At 44.8% G+C, this 18,699-nt stretch overlaps 1 protein-coding gene across 2 annotated transcripts in view; it reads left to right on the forward strand.

The window, feature by feature from the left end:
* The window catches only part of SCN3B (sodium voltage-gated channel beta subunit 3), a 192,498-nt gene that overhangs the window by 54,013 nt on the left and 119,786 nt on the right, over window positions 1-18,699 (forward strand). For both annotated transcript variants that reach the window (XM_078681823.1, XM_078681824.1), the window contains exon 3: window positions 12,374-12,537. In XM_078681823.1, coding sequence (XP_078537949.1) covers window positions 12,374-12,537 — 164 coding nt within the window. The remainder of the gene's footprint in view (window positions 1-12,373; window positions 12,538-18,699) is intronic.

The following is an 18,699-nucleotide window of genomic DNA, read 5'->3' on the forward strand; positions in this document are numbered from 1 at the left end:
CCGCTCTCCGACGTCCTCCACAGGACTCCACCAGTCCTCCGTCCAGACCTCTTCGTCTTCTCCTTCTACGTTCTGCTTCACAGGGGTGCCGCCGTCCGTCTTCTGCCACGAGTCGAACTCTCTGCACACACCGCCGTCTTCGTTTCCTCCTTTTCCTTCCTCCGTCATCGAGTAGGGGGAGGGACTTCCGGGGTCACTCGGGAGTCCTTCCGGTTTCTCGTCCTTCCGGAGTGGGTCCTGCAATGAGGGAGAAAGAAATGGAGTCCGGGTTGCCAGGGACGCCGTCGGATCGGCCCGCGAGGCTCGGGACCTCGAGGGAAGAGTCGGGTCACTCAAGGTAGGGACTGCCTTCTGTTCACAGTGTTGTTCTAGGTGCTAAAAAAACCTGTCCCCATAAGGTGGACCCCAACTTTTAAGGACCACTTTATTATTACTAAAAACGAGCTACAGCCAACACTAGCTGTTGACCTTTATTCTATGCTGTGGGGTTGCTCACATTAAAAAGACACTCTGTTGCCTCTTATCTTCATAGAGTGCCAACATGTTTCATTGCCTTTATATTTTAAGGCAATTTCTTCATGGCACGGGTCAGTACCACCAGTCTGCTTTCCTTTTCACATGTGAATGTTTTCCTAGGGAACAAGTTAAAAATACAGACAACACACAGATATCGACACATAAGCACAACCCATTAGGGACAGATTTCTTCTCTGAACCTTTGGCCACACGCCCCTGTCCCGCATAATTACCACTTGGATGCCCTCTTTGAGCATACCGGTGACCTCCTTTTTCTATGTCACTGTAGCGGTTATACCCGCTGCTACTGTTGTTAGCCTACAAGGAAAGACACACGTATTACCCCCATGTACCAAATTCAGCATACTTTCTCGGCTGGTAGCTTTTTTTATGCCACATAGTGCCTGACGTGCCAAATATAAAAGTTAGAATGTCTTTTGCCTATGTAAATAAAAGAAAGATCCTCCGCTTTTCTATAGGGCGTGCGTGTATCTGGGCAGGGCCCACCTCAATTTGAATCCAATATGGCAGGCCTTCTCCCGCAGAATCACACGCAGGCGAGACGGAACCCCGATGTGACTTCCAACAACATAGTGGTCAATCTATCAGATCACCAGTTAACAGTGGATGAACTTGAGGTGTTAAACAAAGGTTTGGGGTTTGTCCCCATGCGCAGACATGACAGCTTTAAATGTCGGAACGAACTGAACAGACATATGCGTAAGATCAAACTTAGAAAGTTCTTTGAAGGAAAAGAGTCAGAACCCCCATCTATTTTTTCCACTTATTTCCACCGCCCCTCTCAGTTCTGACCCACCAACAATATGGTGGGACCAGAATTACTAGTGTTCGAGCAAAAATTCCTGGCAGATATCCAGCAATTGGAACAAACACAAACTGTCCGTGCACACACCAACATAAACAAAACAGACTGGGAAGCAATAACAAGTCTCCAAAATAATGGGTCCATAACCACCAAACCCGCCGATAAGGGAGGAGCGGTGGTGGTTATGAACACCAGGGACTATGAAGCAGAAATAACAAAGTTGTTGGGGGTCCACCAGAATTACTACCCTCTAGCACGTGACCCAACTCCTGAGTTCCAAGATCTTATCATGAAGATGGTGGCCGAAGCCAAAGAGAAGAAGTGGCTCACAAGTAAAGAAGCTGATTTCCTTATAAACATCAAGCCACGGGTACCAGCTTTCTTTGTTGTGCCTAAAATCCATAAGGCACAACGGCCCCCACCGGGGCGCCCGATAGTTTCGGGTATTCAATCATTACTTGAGCCGTTGTCACAATTTTCTGATTTTTTTTGGGAGGGAATGTGTTGTTTCACGACCCTCATATATTCAAGACACCACTGATATCGTGAACTTCTTGGATACTTTGGATTTTTATCCGAATCAGCAATTCCTGGTCACGATCGACGTTGAATCATTGTACACTACCATCCTCCAGGAAGCCACACTGGTGGCAGCAGAGCGGGCCCTGGGGGAGTACGAATGGTTCCATGATGTCCCCCAAACATTTGTTCTGCAGTGCACAGAGTTAGCACTTACTAGAAATTTCTTCTCCTACAAGGACCAACTGTACTTACAGGTGTCGGGCACTTCGATGGGGCAACTTTTGCCCCAAGTCTAGCCTGCATCTATGTGGGACAGTTTGAGATCAACTTTGTCCATGACGCTATGAACCCCTTCCATGCCAATATTGGCCTCTGGAAGAGGTTTATAGATGATATTCTATGCATCTGGAGAGGCTCTGAGGATGACCTCTTGAAGTTCCTTAACAGGCTGAACAATCTGGATCCATGTCTTAAATTTACGTGGACCTACAGCAAGAACACGGCGGCCTACTTGGACCTGGACATCTATATAAAAGACAAAAAGATCATGACCAATGTCCATCAGAAACCCACGGACAAAAACTCCTTGCTTCACTACAAATCATTTCATCCCCGTGCCCTTCGGGACAACTTGCCGGTAGGTCAATTCCTGCGTTACCGCAGGAATTGTTCACAGGTGGAAAGATTTGTGGAACAATCCGATGAATTAGCGTCCAGATTAGAACAGAGGGCGTACCCTTACAGGGTGATTAGACAGGCCAGGAAAAGAGCATTTAACACCCCAAGATCTGCTCTCCTCTAAAGGAACTAGCGTGACAACAGCCAATGTACACCTGTGGTCACTACCTATGACCCATTATCAACCACAATTCGGGGGATAATTAGGAAACATTGGCATATTTTGAACACCGCAAGTATGAAGATGCCACCGTCAAGGTTCACTTTCAAGCGTTCCTTCAATCTACGTGATAAACTGGTACACACCCGTCCCATCACCAACACCAGAGAAACAGGACTACCTACTGGGCACTATCCATGTGGTGGATGTTCAGTGTGCAAATTAACAGAATCCATGGAACACGTAACATTGACTAATGGAAAAATCTGGTACCTTAACAGACTCAGTAACTGCAATACAACCAATGTTGTATATAGACTCACATGCCCGTGTCAACTCCATTACATTGGCCTCACTACATTCAATGTGAAAGTAAGAATGCAGGAACACCTGAGTACTCTGAAAGCAAGGAAACTCACGACCAAATTGGTACAGCATTTTGCTGAACAGAATCACCACCACAAGAGTTTCAAATGGGTAATATTGGAAAAGGTGACTGGTGATAAACATAACATGGAGCTAAGATTGGCCAACAAAGAAGCCCATTGGATTTACCTAAAGGGGACAGACAGTCGGGGACTCAACAATACCATTGAGTGGAATTGCACAGGCCCGTAGCATCTATCACAGTCGGGCCAGCAGGAACCCTGCCATATTTCCAAAGAATACATCAATAGGACACTCTAAGTGAATATTAGCTCTATACACATTGTAAACTCAACAGATGGGGTTAGTATACCGGACTGTTTATATGTGTCGCATGTGGTGGTATCATTTGGAATCGACATGATTTGCAGTATTAGCCTCTGCATTTTAATATATATATTTGCGGGGCTGAACTATCAGAGCGCGGTTCAACATAATTATTGTTGAAATTCAAACAAAAAATAGGGTGTGAAACTGTCATCTGAACACAGACATTTGAGATTTTATTAAACACTTCCTCATGTTTTTACATATAATTGGATACATAACCTCCAAATGAACTTACAATCATGATACAACTGGGGCATCCGTAGCGGTATCGCAATTCAAAGGTGGTGCCTGTGTTTACAAGGAAATCACTATCGGCCGCCAACGGATACTTGGGCGGGACTTCCGCCTAGGCAGTACAGGGCGGGTCGAATGAAATGATTCCTGCGCTGGTGCCGTTTTAAATATCGCGCCTACTCAGTCCGAGAGTGTGGACGTGTCATAGACCGGCACCAGAATGGGGCATGGTGGGGGTCCAGCGCCGACCGCGACTGTGATCTTCAAGCTAGTCCAGTAGTGGGGGGAGTGTTTCTATTAGCAGAGGGCTAAACACTTGTAAACGCCGAACTCTATTTGTACATTGCAGTAAGAGGCAAATGTAGGTGTACAGGGCACCTCTTGAAGCCATGACAGCCCAGATACACGCAGGCCCTGTAGAAAAGCGGAGGGTCTTTCTTTTATTTACATAGGCAAAAGACATCGGATATGCCATAGTACGCATTCTAACTTTTATATTAGGCACGTCAGGCACTATGCGGCATAAAAACAGCTACCAGCAGAGAAAGTATGCTGAATTTGGTACATGGGGGTAATATTTATTTATTTATTTATTATTTATTCAACTTATAGAGTGCACTGTCGCCTAGCAGGCATCCTGGCGCTTAGTAGCTCAGAAGGGGAGTGAGTTAAGAGCAGGGTCTGGCGTCTAGATCTTGGGGAACAACAAGGTCTTTACACTTTTTCTGAAGGGATGGAGTTCCCTAATTTGCCTAATTTCCCAGGGAAGACTATTCCACAATTTGGCCGCTGCTACCTCAAAGGATCTACCCCCTGACCTAACCTTCCTAAATCTAGGAACCTTCACCAGTCTCGCTGATGAGGAGCGAAGCATTCTTGTGGGGGTGTACCAATCAAATTTTTTTCGCATACGCATGGGCCCTGTCCCATGAAGGGCTTTAAAAACAAGGCAGAGGGATTTAAACTGCACTCTCTGTCTCAGGGGGAGCCAATGAAGTTCTGCAAACTCTGCAGATGCAGAGGAACTTCTAGACCACCCTAAGACTAGTTTGGCAGCTGCTGACTGGATCCTTTGCAGTCTGTCCAGCAAAAAATTTGGAGAATCGAGCAAGAGAGCGTTACAGTAGTCAAGCCTACTGAAAATCGTACATCTTGCTACTTGGGCACGTACCTGAGAAGGTAGTAAAGGGAAGATTTTTCGAAGGGATCTAATGATCGCAATACCCGAGGCAGTTGTTTTAGTAACCTGAGCTTCCAAGGAAAGCTTATTTTCAAATAAAATGCCCAGATTACGGACAGTTGTTGCCGGCCGAACTGCAGGTGAAGATCCCAGAGGCCAGAAGTTGCAGGGAAGATGTAAGATCTTGTTAGCAGCACAAAAGATCACCTCTGTCTTTCCTACATTAAATTGTAAAGAGTTATCCCGCAGCCAGCGGGCCGTGTCCTGCAAACAGTTGTGAAACGCCTCCACTGATATCGAATCCTCTCCCTCAAAGGAGAGGATCAGCTGCATGTCATCGGCATAATTTATGATGTCAATATTATATGCCTTGATGACAGCAATCAAAGGTTTTAGATACACATTGAATAGAATAGGGCTAATTGCCGATCCCTGAGGTACCCCATGAAACACGTCGGAGAAGGCAGATTGGAAAGGGGGAAGGGACACCGCCTGCTGTCTATCCTGCAAAAAGGATCGAAACCAACGCAAGGCACAGCCTTTCACCCCGGCCTCGCTCAGCCTTCTCAGCTGAGTCTCATGGTTGACCGTATCAAAGGCAGCAGACAGGTCAAGCAAGATCAGCGCTGCTGCCTGACCCCTGTCTGCCCGCCTCTGAAGCTCGTCCATGACGGTCAACAGTACCGTCTCGGTCCCATGAGCCGTCCGAAATCCGAACTGAACCTCCTCCAGTAGATTGTGTTGTTCTAGATGTGAAGACAAGGTAATACTAACAGCCCATTCCATGACTTTAGCAGGGAATGGCAGCAAGGAAATAGGCCTATAATTTTTTTAACATTCAGGATCAAGAGAAGGCTTCTTCAATAAAGGGAACACCAAAGCTTGGTTCCACTGTGGGGGAACTACACCACTGATTAGCGACTGATTACAGATCAGACGCAAAGAAGGGAACAGTTCCTCCTCAAACTCCTTCCAGATCTTATGGGGTACCGGGTCCAGGGGTGAACCAGAGGAGATACCCTGTGCCAGTCTGCTGAAGTCCTCCACCGTTAAAGGCGAAAACTCCCAAAGTTGTTCACACCCTCTGAGTCTCCCATCACCTGCACTGCAGTGCCCTCGGTCGTCAGGACTAAATAACCAGCTGCTTGCTGGCTACCCTCAAGATCATCAATAATCAGCTTGATCTTTTCCCGAAAGAACCTAGCTAGGTTCTCACAGAGTTCTAGGGAGGGGGCTATTACATTCTTAGAGCAGTCCGGGCTGGTAAGACTATTCAAAATATTAAAAAATGCTTCTAGAGCTATTAGAGGCATTGCAAATTACGTAGGAGAAATAGTTGGCTTTAGACCTTCTAATTTCGTTCTTATACTCCACAATTTTTATTTTCCACAGCATCCTGTCTGTCTCCTTATAACCTCGCCTCCATCTCCTCTCGGCCTGTTTACACATCAATTAAGATCTGTTAATGAGATATTAAACCAAGGGGCAGAATTCCTGCCCTTACACCTGTGGTTTTTCAAAGGGGCACAGGCGTCCAGTGTCGAAGTAATCTTTAGACATAGTGAGGCGTAATTCTCCCCAACTTGCAAGTCAGAAGAGAAACAATCCCCAATCAAGAACACAGGGCCCGAGCTCCTCGAGCATGTCAGAGTCTTCCAGTCTCTGCTGGTATATTCCGTCAAAGGGCGTGAGACCTGAGTCAATGGGGGTCTTAAGCTCAACAATTTTTTTTATCAGGGAGTGATCCATCCAATCCATTGGCAAAATGTTGCCAATATGCAGGAGGTGGGGTTTGGAGAAGATAAGATCAAGGAGATGCCCAGCCTTATGAGTGGCCTTAGGGACCTGCTGGAGGAGGCCCAAACCTTCGCATGAGTGCAGTAAATTGTGGAGGCCAGAGTCAAAAGAGCCATTTAACCACAGATTAAAATACATGTGTCTTTCCCCATAGGCTAACAACAGTAGCAGCGGGTATAACCGCTACAGTGACAAAGAAAAAGGAGGTCACTGGTATTCTCAAACAGGGGATCCAAGTGGTAATTATGCGGGACAGGGGCGTGGGGCCAAAGGTTCAGAGAAGAAATCTGTCCCTAATGGGTTGTGCTTATGTGTCGATAACTGTGTGTTGTCTGTATTTTTAACTTGTTCCCTAGGAAAACATTCACATGTGAAAAGGAAAGCAGAGTGGTGGTACTGACCCGTGCCCTGAAGAAATTGCCTTAAAATATTCAGGCAATGAAATATGTTGGCCCTCTATGAAGATAAGAGGCAACAGAGTGTCTTTTTAATGTGAGCAAACCCACAGCATAGAATAAAGGTGAACAGCTAGTGTTGGATGTAGCTCGTTTTTAATAATAATAAAGTGGTCCTTAAAAGTTGGGGTCCACCTTATGGGGTCAGGTTTTTTTAGCACCTAGGTTGACACTTTAGTCTTATAACCAGTATCTACACAACTGGTTTACTGCATATTTACCACACTTGCACATTACTATTATTATTATTCATTTTTTTGTTTTCTTTAAGGTACGGTGTGCTGATGATAAGAACCTGAGCCCACTGGTGAGAACCAACCAGTGGACTCCCATGATGTTACTTCGGTGAGGCACCCCTTACCTATGCACACATTTTTTGAAGTTTTTGCACTTTATAGGCACCAATTTGTGTATTGTTGGATTTATTTATCACATTAAACACTGGGTTGTACTGAAAGGGAACATTTTTACAAATAGAACAGGGACCTTTAGTGGAAGATGTATGAATAACTGCCCGTGCAGCACACGAAGTCGTGGCAGCCATAGACAGACATTAGGTCCACATGTATCTGTTCTAGCTTCTAGGTCAGGTCACTATCATGTTTTGGCCCAAAGAACATCACTTTGGTAAACAATGAAAACAAAGACAGTACACAGCATTGGGAGGTGATGCTTCGCTGGCGCCAGGCGGCGTCTATTCCTTACAACAGCAGGGGAGGTGAGGCGTCAGTTCTTTACTGCGATGCAGGGAAGGTGAGGCGTTGGTTCCTTACTTTTGCCGGGGAGGTGACGTTGTGATGGTGTTGAGGCGTCGGTTCCTTACGACGATGCGGGGTCAAACGATTCGGGAGGTCACCCACGTCAAGTATCGACCCTGCGAAGATGAAGCACCTGCCTCGGAGTGGTCGGGCTACTGTGCGAGTCGGGGTTGTGCGTCATGAGCATCACGAGCAGTGCACTAAGCTCTGGTGCAGGCAGTGGCCTCTGTGAGAGTAGAGTCTCTTCAGTGCGGTATCTGCAAGTGTCAGGGCTGCGGTGTAAGTCGGGGTGGTGCGTTGCACACATCATGAGGGGTGTCCATAATTTCATTGCAGGCCGCGGTATTGCTCGCCTGCATTGGTGTTGCTATTTCCCTCTGTCGCAGCTGAAACAGCAGTTCTAGGTGCAGAAGGACAGAGAAAATTAAGTATTTGTGACTCTGAGACTTCTTAACACGAGGCAAGCTCTACACCAAGACTGTAGAGATCTTCTTCAAGCAGGATACACAGCAAACAGCAACGTCTTGGTCCTCTCCTGGGCAGAAACAACCACTTCAGGCCAACCCCACACAGCACACAGCAGAGGGGCAGTACTTCTCCTTCAGTTTTCCCAGCTCTTCTCATTGGCAGAGATTCCTCTTGAGTCCAGAAGTGATCTAAAGTCCTGGGGTCTGTGCCCCAAAATGTATACTCAATTTCTATTTGAACTCTTGTGGCAGAGAGGCTCTGTGCTCAGTCCAAACCAGTTCTGTCCTCTCTGGTCCAGCGTCCTGGCAGGAGGTAGAGACTTCATTGTCCAAGGCAGACCAGGTCTATTCAGGTACAGAGAAGTCTCCTCCCACCACTCTAGATGCAGCCCATGTCTATTCAGCCCACCCCTGACTCATCCATGAAAGGCAGGACACATCTCAATCCCCCAGTGGCTGTCTGAAGAGAATGCACATCCCCAGCCACTCCAAACTCAGACATTCAATCCACAAATTAGCAGAGGCACACAGGATGGCTAAGCAAGATAATACCCAATTTCTAAAAGTGGTATTTTCCAACACACAACATAAAATCATATTTACTGAAAGATTCATTTTTATATACTGAGTTCAAGCATACTAAACTTCATCTTTCTACCTTGTCCCAATGCGAAGTTATACTTATAAGATGTTATAAATAAACTTACATTCTATCCTATGGGAAATATAACCTTTCCTTAGTGAAATACACTGTATTTCACTATCAGGACATGTCACACATACCAGTACATATCCTACCTTTCACATACACTAAACCCTGCCCACAGGGTTACCCTGGGCATACCTTAGGGATGATTCACATGTAATAAAAGGGAATGTTAGGGCATAACATGTGGGTGGACTTGCCTTGGCAGTAGAAACTGAGCACAGACACTGTAGTGGCAGGTCTGAGTTCCTTTTAAAAGGCTACTTGCATGGTTGGCGCAATCAGTGCTGCAGGCCGACTAGCAGCATTTGACTTACAGGCCCTGGGCACACACAGTGCATGGTACTAGGGACTTAGCAGTTAATCAAATAAGCCAATCATGGAAAAACCATTCCATAAACACAGTTTAAAGTGAGAGCATATGCACATATGCACCGATCAGCAGTGGTAAAGTGCCCAGAGTCATAAAACCCACAATAACAGGTCAAAAATAGGCGGCCAAAAAGTCAAGGGAAAAATCAGCTGAAAAAGCCAGGTTTATCAGACAAGAATTCTGTAGGCATGTAACAGCTTTTTCTTTTTACTGTCGATTGTCAAGCTAATTAAAGGTTAAACAGGTGGTCAATTGTGTGGACGTGGTAGAAGGATTTCTATTAATTCATTTTTTTAAACAAGATTTTGCAATTTTTGGAAGTAAGATAATCAGTCTATCCTTTGGCTGCAAGGAATTTTGGGGCCATTTTGAAATTGCCTGCCAGTTTTCCCCCTGCCTTCTACCATAAAGAGTGTGAAACCGGCCTTACTAAAAGAAGTCTGACACATCAGCAATCATTTTCTTCCTCACGGTGGGATGCAGCCTTGGGGGAGTAATCCACTGTAAATGTTTACAATGAGTTTGGTAGGTGTTGGAGTTTCCATGAATTGTGGGCATTGGGAATGTGGCTGTTTTGTTGCAAAAGTTCTCCACTCTTTGCTTGGTGGTTTCATGTACAAACAACACAAAATCTGGTGGCAGACCAGTAACCCAAGGGTGTAGGCTTTGACAGCTTGACATCTGTACCCAGTGGCAGGTGCTGTCATGTGTTATGCTATTTAGGGAATGGTGGTATGCATTTTAATATGCTTTCCTTTCATTGGGGCTGTGACTTTGTGTGAGTTTGCTCGAAAATTTGTTTTTGTGTACGGTGAGCCAATTATGTGAATTAACATCACGGGCCAGCATCTGTGGTGTCTCTGTAATATGTTAACGTTGGTTGAATAGTTTTTTCTGTGAGGAAGTGAAAAGGAAAGAGTGAGTGTCATAGGGAACTACACAGGATGTCAGGATGGGATGTTCTGCCAGACGACTTCGCAGTACACCTTCCATCAACAACAAAGACTAGGGTAGCTCTGGCCTTAAATCTCTGACGATTCGGTCACACCAGTGCCTTATGAGGGCATTATTTCATGACCGTCTGCGGTTGTGGTACCATTATAGCTATAGAGCTCGACTTAGCGGGGTTGAGCTCTATTGCTCGACCCCGCTTAAAGGCCCACTCCAGCGTTAAAGGCCCGAGCCGAAGGCTACAGAGTGCGCTAAGGCTATTAGAAGATTCCGCCCCTAGAGGGAAGAATGTTCAAATTTGTAAGCACAAAAACCTCACCTAGCCCGAGCTGGCTCCGTAAGGCCTTTGTTAAACATTGGACTGTTGATACTCTATTGTTATTAGAAGCCCAGAGCACTCCATTGTTTCAATGGAGCACTCAACGTTCCAAGGTTCTAATATTTCATAATGAACATATTGTCTCACACAAATATCATGTCCTAAATATCTGGAACTGAGAAATGTCGTCTCATTGGAGTTAACAATAAAAAATCTGCACCCAATCTGACAATAGTGTTCTAAATGATATTTAGTGCTCAATATTTATGTCAGGTGTTTTTTTCAACAACGTTATTTTGACATAAGAGCCTTCTGGGTGGTGCTAACATTGTGTGATTGACAGAGAGGTTTCAAAAAGGTGATTGATGAGACTTGTCTAGGTCCAGCTTGGTGGTGGAAAGAGCAAGATAGACAAGACTGTGCGACATGAGCAAATTGTTGCTCGAAGGGTGATATACTATGAAGATGTTCAAGCTACTCTGGAAGGATGGTTACAATAGTTATGACATTTCTTCAAAGGATCAAAAGTCATCACATGTTTATGCAAAAATATGGATTATTGTGGCATATCACCCTGCTAGCTGCATTTGATGTGTAAATCATAGCCAGCTAGAATGGCATCCAGTAGAACCGGTGCAGCGATAGAATACATTGGTAAAGAAGAGGAAAAGGATCAACAGGCGCCGGAATAAAACAAAGATAAAAACACATGACAACGGAATTATAGAGAGTCATGAATATGAACTACCTAACAGACTTAGATTGGAATGGCTCGGGGCACTGGTGAGCATGAGTATGGACCGGGCGACAGACAAACAGTAACAGCAACAATGCAAGCAATGAAGCTCGCCATGAAGAGGTGAAACTTACATGAAATAGTTGAAATAGACTGACATGGTTTGGAACGCAGACAGAGAGAGACATTGATGTGTTGGAGACGAAGAACCATGGGTTGGTGTGGGAGAAACACAGGGCCAAGATGGAATATAAAGTCCAATGTCATGCTTTGACTGGTATGAGCGGGATGGATAACCTCCTGGGGTTTTTGGTGGTGTAGAAGAAAGGCAAGACTTGGCACAAAATGAAAAGTATGAGATGGTATACAGCAAATATTATTTTACATGCACACATTGATGAATTGAAGGAGTGGGAGAAATACGTAGTTCTTAGGAGATAAATTAGATAAATTAGTACAGGGACATATTAGGAGTTGCAGGCACAGGGATGAAATATATAGGAAAGAGACTGAAATGACCAGAAAAGAAGTATGAACGGCAAAAAATAAATAGCTGATAAATCACAAAATGAAGATGGAGGAGAGAAAAAAGATACAGGGAAAAGATCAACATAGTGTTCAGGAAAGTGGAGGAGAGGATCGTGTATATCACAGAATAGCGTAAAATCACTTCTACACAACAAGAGATATAGCAGTAAAACACAGAGTTATAGAAAATGAAATGAGAGAAGGGAGGAAAACCAAAATAGTGACTGATAGCTACTTCATTTTTAGAAGGGTAGAGCAGGATCCATAGACAAAGATACATTAAATGCAGACAGCACAGCTGAACATAAAGGAACAGCTGAAGTTCACAACTTGAGGTGCACCAGTTTCATTACAGAACACTGTTTCTCTCCGCTAAGTGTAGTGCTAATTCTCTGCTTTTGTTTTTTCCAGTGGATCTCTGCTCTCCGGTGTGCGTGGAGGTGCCCTCAGCGACGGAAGCGGTGCAGGGCAACTCCATGAAGCTTCTCTGCATCTCATGCATGAAGAGGGAGGAGGTCACTGCCGACACGTTTGTGGAGTGGTACTACAGACCAGAGGGAGGGGACGATTACCTTGTAAGTACTTCACCGCCCGCGCAAACCCACCTTGCTCTTTACTGGGGTAACTACTTCAGAGTAAATGTATTGTAAGATCGAGATTGATGGAAGCGTAGACAAATTGGGAAGTTCCTATTGGGTGGTATGGTTGCTCTGGGTCAGAGTCAGCTATATAAGGCAAACTTGGCATGTGACAGTCTTTGTACCACCTGCTTCATGAACATAATTGATTCTTTGATTCGTTAAAATTCACAGCTTTCTCTCATATTCATTTGAGTGTGCAACCGAGAACTTTAGTGTAAAGGATGTTGTGTCAATAAACCTTTTGGTAAATAGATGCCCGTTACATACAGCCCCATGACTTCTTATGGTCTGCTGGGCAGAGACCATGTACCCTTTATTTGGTCTCACCTAGTGTTGCAGCGCATGCGCTGCTCACTTTGCGAGGCATGCTACACTGAGGTATTTTTTAGAAGTGGTGTGAAAGCCCCGCCCATCTTTTTCATTGGCTGTCGTCATTGTCTATGGTAAATGCTGGCTTCTAATTGATAATGAGGATTCTTAGTCCCTCCTTGTTACCACCCTGTCTCCTTTTGTGACTGCCCATCAGGACTGGATCTTTTACTTGCGGCGCTACACTGTCGGTGAGCACTATTTTGGCAATGGCTGCCGCATGTTTATTTTTGCATCGTGCTTTCACTTTAACAATAACTGCCGCCACACCCCGTGAGTGCGGTGTGCTGTGTGGGGTGGCAGCTATTGTAAAGTGAGAGCGCGATGCAAGACAAGACAAGACAAAAAGTTTTATTTGTTAAGGAACCCCTACAGAGGTCAACAAAATGCAATACAATAAAAAAGACAATTTTAAATACAATACAAACATTATTTCCCTAAAATACAACAATAGATTAAAAAGTGCAGCAGAAGGGTGAATATACTTTTTGTACAGTAATGGCAACTAATAGCGAAATTTTAAATAAACCCTAATAAAGAGCCAAAAAAGTTTTTAAAAATTGGAATATCCTATAACAGACCATTTCATTTGGTGGCGATAAAACACATTTTCTGGCATCCTGAGCTGAATGAATATTAAATTTAATATATGATGGTCTTAAAAACAAGCGCCTTGCCCTATGTAATTCTGGACACACAAATAAAACATGATTAAGATCCTGGATTTTAGTATAACATAATTCACAAATTCTCTTCTCTTTCGGGATTTTATCCCATATGCCAGTGACATCTCTTAAGGGCAACAGATTAATTGTCAAAAGAAGCATCAGTCTTCTAGTCCCATGTGGGTGATTCCAGATTAAATAAGGTTGAGGTATTTTCCCCAAGGCACTACCACAGACCAACTCGTTTTGGGACATAGATTTACTTAAATCAAATCTCTTGCCATGCTAATAGAACTTACATAGTTCTTTATGAATAGCTTCAATGCAGACTTTGGCATAGGAGAATTACTATTTAAACTGAGCACAAATAAATCATTTGCATATGCAAATGATCTAAAAAATGCTGAATAATCCCCTAGCTTGTCAAAGATTTCCACTCTCAGGGCAGCCCTGAGGGAGCCCTCATCTCCCCAGAGGAGAGCGTTCCCCCATCTCAGGACCGCTGACAAAGCAAAATAAAAGAGGAGATTAAACCAAATTCCAAGCGTAAAACATGTGGGGCAGCCAGAGAATTTAGAGAGCGCGATGCAAATCTAAACAAGCGGCTGCCTTTGACAGGTTGTTCATTCTGAAAATCTTCCTTCATTATGAAAGCAGCGTTCGGTAGTGCAAACATCTGAGGGGGCTGGTCTCGAGTCTGCTGCCACCATGTCAGTGCCTACAAACACCTCCTCTCCCCCAAGCACTCTCCCGTCGGCGCGAACCATCGAGCTGTCCACTGCGCGCAAACGAGGGACGACCTCTCTAGACTGACTGGCTTTAACATCTGAGCTTGCAACCCTAGTTTTGTAAAGACGTGTGTGCATCAGCAAAGCCGGCTCTCCAAAGGTGCCAAGGCTCACTCCAGGCGATAATAAAGGGTATGACACAGCAATCAGTGTTGATAAGAAATACCCAGCCAAGTTATCTCTTTCAAAATGTCCAAGTAGGTGCATAGTTAATTCCCCTCCCCAGTCAGCGTTTCCTGATGTCTCCGTGCGCGCTGAATCATGCAACAGGATAATGTAAAGTTGGTCAGCTGAGTCCTGTCTTCCTTTATGTTTACATTGGCACCCATGCACTTTACACTTATGACCCAAAATTTGGCTCTAGTTGCGCCTCTGGTGTGGCACATATCTCTGTCATGTCTTGATAACCCTATTTCGGGTCATAAGTGTAAAGTGCGTGGGTGCTAGCGCTATCCAACGACTTTGGTGAGGCTGGACTCAGTGGAACTCAGGAGACGTGAGAGTGATGCCAGTACACACCGGGTGGTTCTCAGGAAGGATGGTGCAGCAGAAGCTGCTGCAGGGTGCAGTTAGAGTCCAGTCAACTCAGGCCGCCTTAGAGAAGAATCTTTACACCAACACCAGTCTGGTGTACTAATACGGTCGGGTGACAGATCAGATCCTATTTGAACCAGTACCGTGAATGAGACTAAATTCATTGTCATTGATTAATTATTTAATGGGCATTCCCTACCCCTTAATCACGGCGAGCAAGGCCAGAGTTTGGTGCACCCATGACCTCACAACCTATCAGGTAAGCCTGTTTTATTCCATTGGCACCCGTCACCCCTTTGTAATTCATTGTCTGTTCTGTGAACCCGGCCTCATGCCTGCCTTGGATTTATTGTACCCTCTGCCTATTTGCAATCTCCTACTTCCCTTCCCGGTCTCCCATTTTCACACTGTTGCCAAAGCCCTCTCATTCCCTGTGCTTTCTCCTCGTCGTCTTTGTCACCCCGGAATAGTGGCAGGTGATTCTAAGTTAACAGGTAAGTTTTATTTGCTCGACATTAAACAAGTACCTCGGAATTCATCAGGTTACATCTGTCTTTTCGGTGCAATCTACTCCCCTCTCCTCAAGGAGATTGGTTTTGACCTACTTAGATGGTATACATAGATGGTATAACCAGCCTATCTAGTAGATAGAATAAGACGGCACTCTTACTAACAATTATTTCTTTTCTAAGGCCTGGTTAAAAGTAATTGCATCGGTCACATCCCCCCCGGAAAGGAACAACCTGTTTTCTTACAATTATTCTATAACATGTTAAGTTCTGGAAGCGACCTAAATGTAGATTTTTTGGTGTGTTATATGAATATGCCGTCTAACAAACATTTGCAGTATCGCTTTTCAATTGTTCTCATTGGAGCGTAAAATGTAGCAAGCCAGCTAGCTATTTCAAGTGAGATCTCAGAGTAGAGGGCTTATTTAAAGAATTATACAAACGCAATGTTCTTTCTTCTTTTCCTATAATGAATCCCATATCAAAAATAGATCTGTTGTAAGCAAAGGAGTCGAAATGTGTTAGGGACAAATATTTACAAAAATTGAAGTGTAAACATATATTTAAAAAAAATGTTGTTCATTTTTGCCTTTTACTTTGTGCATTATTATGCCGACCAGACAGGTGGATCTGTGGTATATGTGACACTTTAAACCTGATTTTTTAAAATCTAGAATACTTTGCATGGTGGAATTATAGAGCCTGTCCTTACAAGGTTAGATGCAAAACAATAAACGTGCTTCTTAACATATTTAACAATTCAAACATTGCAGAAATGTTGAGTTACCCCTTATAAATGATCCAATCCATGATTGCTAATATGCTGTTAGCAATCAAAGTGTGATCCTTTATCAGAAATTAGTGAGTGAGACCGCGGGGTTATTTGCAGGCCCCAATTTGGCACTTACACCCAGCCAATAAAATTGTTACTGATGGCCCATTACAGAGCACCTCAACGCCACTCTGTTTTTTCATCTAAAATCACACCAATACTTTTCAGCAAGATGTTTGTTTGTTTGTTTGTCTGTGGATCCCAGGAACTTACTAAATGCGTCTCTTAGCCAAATCCTTGTGCCCCTCTCACATCTCTCAAGGTCCACTGGGGGGCCAGCCCCACAGTTTGGAAACCACTGTTCTATACCCCCTGCTGTGGCTTTCATTACGATTCAGAAAAGGGGGTGGTGATGAACAGAGTGTCTGAATTAAGCAGCCGACTCTTACCCAGTCCAAAGATCAGGGCTTGATCCATCACCGTTATTTATCTCACTGCCCCATCCCAGCTCAGAACCTGGCTATATGCAAATTAGTCTGTCCCTGGCCCAGTGCATCATGGGAACAGGGCAGACCAAACTACCAAGCCAATTCTTCACCAGAAAGGAGACAAGCTACCGGGGACCGGTTTCTGGCATTTCAGCCTCTTCGGCCCGGCTTGCTTGAATCCTGATGGAGCAGTGAGAAAGGGACTCATGTCTGAGTATACCCTGCCACACCTATAGTGGCCAAAAACGATTCAGAAAAGGGGGTGGTGATGAACAGAGTGTCTGAATTAAGCAGCCGACTCTTACCCAGTCCAAAGATCAGGGCTTGATCCATCACCGTTATTTATCTCACTGCCCCGTCCCAGCTCAGAACCTGGCTATATGCAAATTAGTCTGTCCCTGGCCCAGTGCATCATGGGAACAGGGCAGACCAAACTACCAAGCCAATTCTTCACCAGAAAGGAGACAAGCTACCGGGGACCGGTTTCTGGCATTTCAGCCTCTTCGGCCCGGCTTGCTTGAATCCTGATGGAGCAGTGAGAAAGGGACTCATGTCTGAGTATACCCTGCCACACCTATAGTGGCCAAAAACGATTCAGAAAAGGGGGTGGTGATGAACAGAGTGTCTGAATTAAGCAGCCGACTCTTACCCAGTCCAAAGATCAGGGCTTGATCCATCACCGTTATTTATCTCACTGCCCCATCCCAGCTCAGAACCTGCTATATGCAAATTAGTCTGTCCCTGGCCCAGTGCATCATGGGAACAGGGCAGACCAAACTACCAAGCCAATTCTTCACCAGAAAGGAGACAAGCTACCGGGGACCGGTTTCTGGCATTTCAGCCTCTTCGGCCCGGCTTGCTTGAATCCTGATGGAGCAGTGAGAAAGGGACTCATGTCTGAGTATACCCTGCCACACCTATAGTGGCCAAAAACGATTCAGAAAAGGGGGTGGTGATGAACAGAGTGTCTGAATTAAGCAGCCGACTCTTACCCAGTCCAAAGATCAGGGCTTGATCCATCACCGTTATTTATCTCACTGCCCCATCCCAGCTCAGAACCTGGCTATATGCAAATTAGTCTGTCCCTGGCCCAGTGCATCATGGGAAAAACGGTGTTGGATCTAGCCCTGATCTCTTGACTGGGTGAGAGTATTCTGCTTAATTCAGAGACTCTGTCCATCACCACCCCTTGTTGTAAATATTTTTGTCCACCCTAAGCGTGGAAGGGTATACTCAGATGTGAGTCCCTTGCTCATTGCACCATCAGGATTCAAGCAAGCTGGGCCGAAGACGGCTGTAATGCCAGAAACCGGTCCCCGGAAGCTTGTTTCCTTCCCAGTGTAAGAATTGGCTTTTGTAGTCTGGTCTGCCCTGTTCCCATGATGCACTGGACCAGGGACAGACTAATTTGCATACAGCCAGGTTCTGAAACTGGGATGGTGCAATGAGCTAAAAAACGGTGTTGGATCTAGCCCTGATCTCTTGACTGGGTGAGAGTATTCTGCTTAATTCAGAGACTCTGTCCATCACCACCCCTTGTTGTAAATATTGTGGCTTTCATTACAGCACGTCTGTTCTGTACTTTCCTTATGATGCCTTCACTCTGTCTGTCTTTCCTTCTGGCCCTTTCCCTCTGTTCTTCTTTCCATCTGCCGCCACCTTCCCCCGTTCTTCTGGCGCTGCCTTCACCTTGTTAGCTTCACTAATAGGGCTGCACCATGGACGTCAATTCACTAAAATTCCAGGTCTATTCGTAAGATGTATTTTGCATAGTATTTTGTCTCTACAAGTATCAGGACAAGAAGCATGTAGTTTGCTGGATTTTATGGGTCTCCTTTTTAATAAATTAGTTGTATCATCCATCTGTGCAGCTTTTTTGAATAACTTGCGTTGTTATGCAGATGTTAAAGAGATTTGTATTCTCCTTTCCATTTAAAAAGTGCCCCTGTGTGCTCATTAGACCCTAGCTCA

This window comes from Lissotriton helveticus, chromosome 3_1 (assembly GCF_964261635.1).
Source record: "Lissotriton helveticus chromosome 3_1, aLisHel1.1, whole genome shotgun sequence".
NCBI lineage: Eukaryota > Metazoa > Chordata > Amphibia > Caudata > Salamandridae > Lissotriton > Lissotriton helveticus.